The 7,066-nt window shown below is 35.5% G+C and overlaps 1 protein-coding gene across 2 annotated transcripts; it reads left to right on the top strand.

The window, feature by feature from the left end:
- The first annotated feature begins 401 nt into the window (after positions 1-401).
- Positions 402-7,006, top strand: LOC104949447 (interferon-induced very large GTPase 1-like). 2 transcript variants are annotated; one of them, XM_010775807.1, is made up of 3 exons: positions 402-1,106; positions 1,476-2,643; positions 5,959-7,006. In XM_010775807.1, the coding sequence occupies exons 2-3, from the start codon at positions 2,048-2,050 to the stop codon at positions 6,431-6,433; spliced, it is 1,071 nt and encodes a 356-aa protein (XP_010774109.1). In that variant the 5' UTR covers positions 402-1,106; positions 1,476-2,047; the 3' UTR covers positions 6,434-7,006. The 2 variants fall into 2 exon arrangements, with proteins under 2 accessions (XP_010774109.1, XP_010774108.1); XM_010775806.1 differs by lacking the exon at positions 5,959-7,006 and having other exon boundaries at positions 941-1,106; positions 1,476-5,386.
- Positions 7,007-7,066: the final 60 nt, after the last annotated feature.

The raw sequence follows: 7,066 nt of genomic DNA, 5'->3' as shown, positions 1-7,066 counted from the left end.
TGGTTTGATGCAGAACTGTATAACAACACGGGACAAGTAGGACACGCATGTTTTTATGTTTTAAGTTTTTTTTTATGGTTATTGTTTAAAACCTTAAGTAGTTTCTGTATTGAAAATCCTTTTTTTGTATTTGCTCGTTATGTGGCCCAATCACTCCAAATCACTGCAGCATCTTTCTTAATGACCGTGATAAACTTCACTGACAGCCTTTAAGTTTTTTTTTATGGTTATTGTTTAAAACCTTAAGTAGTTTCTGTATTGAAAATCATTTTTTTTAATTTGCTCATTATGTGGCCCAATCACTCCAAATCACTGCAGCATCTTTCTTAATGACTGTGATAAACTTCACTGACAGCTGCCCCTTTAAGTTGTTTTGTTTGTTTAACTTAATTATTTAATTGGCTTTAATAAGATTTAAAGAACCACCTCGAAACTATTGAAACTTTGAACTTGGTGTACTTTGCTTAGACTTTGTGCACACAGGAAACCAAATGTTGCTTTCTGACTGTTGTTTTTGAGCTGGGGTTTTAACTCCTTGATGTATAGATAAAAGCTCCACTGCCAGACAATGGAACACATGCACATTTGTGGTTCTTAGAAAATAAACATTGTAAGATCTTTGACCAATGAAAGCCTGTCCGCCGACACACTGAGACATTATCAGTGTTATAAAGAAGTACTTCACGTTTGTACTTGAGTAAAATTAGCAATACTAAATGTTATATCATCAGTGTTTACCGTAAAGCTACTGCAAACACTTTTTAATTGATATGCTTCAATCGGACTAAATCAGAATTGTATTGCTACACTACACTAGACAGTAAGACACACCTCTTTGATCAAATTAGACATATTAATAATATTTCTCTAAGCAGTATAATATTGGCAGTTAGCGCAGCGGTTTTAAAAAAGGACATTGGTTTTGATTGTCTGCAACTGATCTACAATGAATAAGCAATAACACAATGTGTGCTTCTTTGAAAAAAAAAAGTACTAAAAAAAAAGTAAAAAAAAGGCTTTATTTTGTTACCTTTTAGATTTCAAAGCACAGGGGAGTTGAAGGAAAAGTCAGACCCTGTCTACAAACACAGGTGAAGAACATGCAGGTAAACTCCCCCATTCACTCAACTTTGATGTGTCCTGATGTACTGTGTATAGACATACAAATTCAATTGTTAAAAGATGTATCAAGATTTATATAAAGTGGAAAAATGACCACACAAATAACTAAATACATATTTGATCTCTTAGAATTGCGGAAATACAAAATCACAGAGATTCAAATTATTCACAGATCTTGGTGATGTGCCAACAATGTGTAATTCACCCAAATTCACCAACTGCTAGCTTGCAAACATTGATGTAAAATAATCCACAATTTTAAAATAATTATAAAATGGCCCTTTATGTTAAATGAATGGTCCCATTAGGGGCTACCTAATATCTAAATATGACCTTCTCTTTCTCTTTAACAGTTCTTTTCACCTGTCTCTCTAAACTGCAACACTTGAAACACAGAGAAATGATTGAAAACGAAGTAATGAAACTCTTGAGTGATCGCAAACACTGCACACTTTCTGATGAACAGTTGAAACGTGACTTTCAACAGATGTGGACAAAAGTCACTTTAAATGTGTCTGGACTGAAAGAGCTTAACATATCTGAAAAAGTCCTTGAACAGTTGAGGATAAATTTTGCAAATCATAACGTCAATGAGGAATTACAGAACATTACAGACCTAAAGGACATAGGAAATAAGCTTTTTAAGGTTAAAACTGAACATAAAAAAATAGGTTTGAAAGGTTTGGCATTCTGGCAAACAGAAGCTTCACAGAGAGAGTTGCAGAGTTGAGCAGACACTGTCATTGAGTCTTGCACACTATTTGTACTTGGTAAAGCAAAAACCGACACAGACTACCATGACTCTTTTACAAAGGATATTTTGGAAAAAGTAGATGATTCCCTAAAAGGAAACACTTTCCAGCCCAAGTTTGAGATTGACCTGAAACTTCACATTTGTGGCATTGCCTCAAGAGAGTTCCTTCAAATGCACAGAAATGTTCTGTTGTCAAGGGATCCCAAAGTTCAGCTGGAGAAGTACAAGCCTCAGTACTTGTTGGATTTTATCGATCTATACAAAAAGAGAGATCATTGCCAACGCAAAGCAGATGATTTTGTCAGACTTTGTATCAAACCTGCTGTGGAAGAGTACATCAGTAGACATCTGGGAACTAACATTGTGGATGAAGTTTTGGCAGGCCGCCATTCAGCAGAGTACAGTTCACGAAACCTTTTCCAGTACAACATTCAGAAAGAGTTGCTGCAAAAGGAACACTTTCAGAGTTTTGTCAAGTTCATTTGTAAATATGAAATGTACGTGAAGCACTTGATATTTCAGCACATCTTGGAAGAAATGTCAGAGGACAAAGCTTTATGCAAACTGAAAGGTCAGAATCTGAAAGTCATAGTTAAGAAAATAACAGATGCAACTGAAAGGGCCTCAAAAGGAGAGGATGGTGTCCTGCTGCCAGATAACAAGGAAAGCATCACAGAGCTCATCAAAAACATGCGCAGATATTTGACCAAAGATATCTCGCTTTCAGAAGAGGCTGAAAAAACCGCCCTGTTTCAAATCCAAAGCACATGCCATCCATTTAAAGAGAGCCTCATCAAATCATTGAGAGAAATGAATGAACAGCTGCAGGAGGAGTTCTCAAAATCTGAAGACATCACTGAGACTGTGAACAAACTTCCAACCAAACCACAGGATGAGCTTTTCAGTCGGGTGTTTGGTTGTGGACAACAATGTCCATTTTGTAAAGTTCCTTGTGAAGCAGGAGGCAAAGAACATGAGAAACATCATGCAGCTGTTCATCGGCCACAAGGTCTCGGTAGATACAGGTATGAAGACACACAGAAGCTGGTGGTAACAATGTGCACAACTGATGTTCACAGTGAACGTAAATTCAGATGTGCAGACACTAATGGAGAGTATCATCCTTACAAGGACTACAGAACAATCTACCCAGACTGGCTCATTCCTCCAGACTACAAGAGGGAGGCATCTGACTACTGGAAGTATGTCCTGGTTAAATACAATGAGAGATTTGCCCAAGAATACGAGGCAAAGCCAGCTGATGTTCCAGAAGCATGGAGGAGCATCAAACCGGAACAAGCACTGAAAGGCTTGAAGGAAGCATTCAGCATTAAAGACTAACCTGCAATCCTGCAAACTCTTTAACAAGAGAGAGAAAACCAGAAGGAACCAGGAACTGAACACGCCAGGGCAGAAACACAAAACAGATCGACACTGTTGTGATAAAGTTGCACCGTGATCTTTAGTGGCATCCTGGGGTTTGACGATCACTATTATTGACAACTGATGATTTTAAGAAGTTGCAGAGAAGTTCAAAAGCTTGAGAGTTATGTGAGATGTTTTTTTCTTTTTAAGATTACACATGTTTTGTTTTCTTTTATCAATCTCCTATAAGACCTCTTGGACAATGACTGGGATGCTGATGATAATGTTAACAAAAAAGAGGAACAATTCTTTAAATCTTTATTGCTTTTTTTTTATATGTTCAATATATTATTTTCCTCTGTGTGTGATGACTAGCGTAACAAAATATGATTCTGAAAATGATGTACGTCATAGTCCACCTGAAGAAAGAGATTGTGTTATTTGTTTTTGTCATTTTAGTTTCTTGACTGCTACATTTATTTTCAGTAAACTGTTAAACGTTGTGCATTATAACTGGAGTGCACAACAAAGAGATGTCACTGCTAAAGATGCTTTGCTACAAAGACCGTGTTGGAGACAAAGAGATGTTTTGTGATGTAATTGTCCGCATGACTCATGTATCGCTTCACATTTGAGCTTTTAAGTAACAAGTTTTGCAGATAAAAACCAGGAGGAAAAATGTGTGATTTCATACCAGTCTGAGAATAATACATAAAGATACAAATACTTACTTTTTCTTGTTTTATTATTTGTATTCATTCCTTGTGTTCATGCAATGATGTCTAAAGACCATGTGATGAGATCATGTTTGTTTTTGTTTTTACTACTTATTATTACTTTCTCCACAGTTTTTATTTTTTTTGTTTTAGTATTCAAATTTTTTTGTAAATATAGACGTTGATGTGAACTTGGAGAGAGCATAAGCCAGCCTCAGTTGAAAGACTGTAAGTGCATGTTGATGACGTTTTGCTTCAAGTGCAAATACTGTGGCATCCTTCACATCTTGTTGATGAGGAACTTTTGATTTTCATTATGTTAGACGGATAATGATGTGATGAACAAGTCAGAAAGAAGGACTGTTTGTTTGCTCTGATTTAATGTTTTGGAGTTTTGTGTTTTGATGATTTTCATAAAGACTAGTGCAAAATATAAAGAAGCTGATGTTGATGATGATGTTAAAATACAAGAACAGAGAAACAGATGTTATCTCATATGTCTTCAATATGTTTACTGTTATAGTTTCATTCAAGACATTTTATCATTTATATTTTTCCTTTTTTTTTTTTCTTTATATTTTTCCTTTTAAATGTTTTTTGTATAATACCTTTGAAAAACTCACACACCCACGCCGTGTGCACAAAATGATGATGTAGGCAAAGACTAGTGATGAGATCATGTTTTACTTACTTTTATTTTTACTACTTACTATTACTTACTCAATTTATTTACATGTTTTATTTTATTATTAAACTTTGCTTAATACACAAAGGCCATGAGACACAGATGTTATCTAATGGCATCACTATTCTTTAATATTTCTACTGTTATAGTTTTACGCAGGACATTGTTATCTTTTCATTTATATGTTTTACTTTTAAATATTCCATTTGTTTTATTCTTTTTGAATAATTTGCTTAAAGAACATTATGCTGTGTGCACACTATGATGTTGTGGGTCTGTGTCGTACCGAGACCATGTGATTAAATCATGTTTTACTTACTATTATTATTCTTACTTATTTTACTTTTTTTCAACACTTATTGCAGTGCATCCTTAGTGCTTAAAGTACAGACCATGAGAAACAGATGTTTTCTAACATGCACTCATTATTCTTTAATATGCTCTACTGTTTTGTTTATTTGAAGTTAAGGCAGTGAATAAGAAATGTTTATGTTGGTGTAACTGACTTTTTGCTGTAGATTAAATATACATCTAAACAAGTCAACAGCAGAGAGTACTGTTGATCATGGTATTGATATTTTCAGATATATTAAAAGTCGATCCAGAGATAAGAAAGTTGAAAAATAAATCATATATAGTTTACCATCTATATTCTTTTTTTTGTTGTTACTTTTATTCAATTTTACAAACATAAAGTTGTGTGCATAATGGAAACCAACAAAATGATATGTTGTCAGATCCTATAACAAAAAAAAAATGTTGAAGCAATATAACAATAAAATTGGATTCTGATCAAAGTCAGTTTGTCAGTTTCCTTTTTTCAGTGAAACATAAGTATCTGTGTTTTTCTGTGTTTTTTCATGCGTCATGTCAGATTTAACTGAATTAATCTGCCTCCACCAGAACAACGGTAGTGCGGGGAAACTAAGTGGCATATTGTGCTATGGTACTCATGCATTACAAAATAACACTTTACAAACCACAGCAGTTAAATCAAGGATTTAAATTCTATAAATACCACAAACTAATTTAAATCTGTTCTTGGTCATTTAGGAAAGTATTAAATACGTAGTTAGAAAAAAGTTTTGTCTAATTGTTTCAGTGAACCAAGTTCTTTTAACCCAAAACCGATATTTGTGTATAGCATTGGTTTTCGATGTCTATAATGTATTCATACAATCTGGAACAATGGTGGTGGGTAACCTGTGAATCTAGTGTGAGAAGTATATAGGTATTCAGGATCCGTTAATCTGTTAAGAGGTGACAAGTGGAAATACTATGGTTTTAAGTAAAAGTCCTGAATTACGAAGTGNCACATGCCATCCATTTAAAGAGAGCCTCATCAAATCATTGAGTGAAATGAATGAACAGCTGCAGGAGGAGTTCTCAAAATCTGAAAACATCGCTGAGACTGTGAACAAACTTCCAACCAAACCACAGGATGAGCTTTTCAATCGGGTGTTTGGTTGTGGACAACAATGTCCATTTTGTAAAGTTCCTTGTGAAGCCGGAGGCAAAAAACATGAGGAACATCATGCAGCTGTTCATCGGCCAAAAGGTCTCGGTAGATACAGGATTATCGACACTCAGAAGCTGGTGGTAACAATGTTCACAACTGATGTTCACAGTGAACGTCAATTCAGTTGTGCAGACACTAATGGAGAGTGGCATCCTCACAAGGACTACAGAACAATCTACCCAGACTGGCTCATTCCTCCAGACTACGCTAGGGAGGCATCTGACTACTGGAAGTATGTCCTGGTTAAATACAATGAGAGATTTGCCCAATAATACAACGCCAAGCCAGCTGATGTTCCAGTAGCATGGAGGAAAATTACAAAGGAACAAGCACTGAAAGGCTTGAAGGAAGCCTTCAACATTAACCCTCCAATCCCTCTAAGGTCAAACCCACCCCTTTTTCCTAGGTTAGGCTCGCGTGGGCTTTTTTAGTAAAATGCTATCAAAACAGGCTGGCTGGCTGGCTGGCCTGAATGGTCTGCCTACAAACAAATTAAATAACGCTGATCACAGTGGACATGAGTGAGGGAATAGTATATTTCACACAGCCACCAGCTTCTTGGAATAATGCCCCTTTTTATACAGTAAGGACAATAACTGCAGCAAAAATAGAGAACATTGAGGGTGTAGGAGAGTGTATTGATTATTCTTTGTGAAGAAAGCCTTCGAACATTAAATGAACAATGTACAGTCCTGACAAAAATCTCTTAAACAAATCAATGTTTAAAAACGGGCGGATTTTTCATACCCGAATGAAGGGAGAAAACAAAACAAAACATTTTAAATGATAAAGTTGACTGCACCATGATGTTTACTGGCATCATTCAGTCTGAAACTTCTTAAACTAATCAGTTGTTCAATGGTGTTCATCAGAGAAGTTACAAAGCTAGAGATAGTTATGTAAGG

This window comes from Notothenia coriiceps, unplaced genomic scaffold (genome assembly GCF_000735185.1).
Source record: "Notothenia coriiceps isolate Sejong01 unplaced genomic scaffold, NC01 NC01_scaffold00016216, whole genome shotgun sequence".
Taxonomy (NCBI): Eukaryota; Metazoa; Chordata; class Actinopteri; order Perciformes; family Nototheniidae; genus Notothenia; species Notothenia coriiceps.
This window is presented reverse-complemented; position numbering and strand designations above follow the sequence as displayed.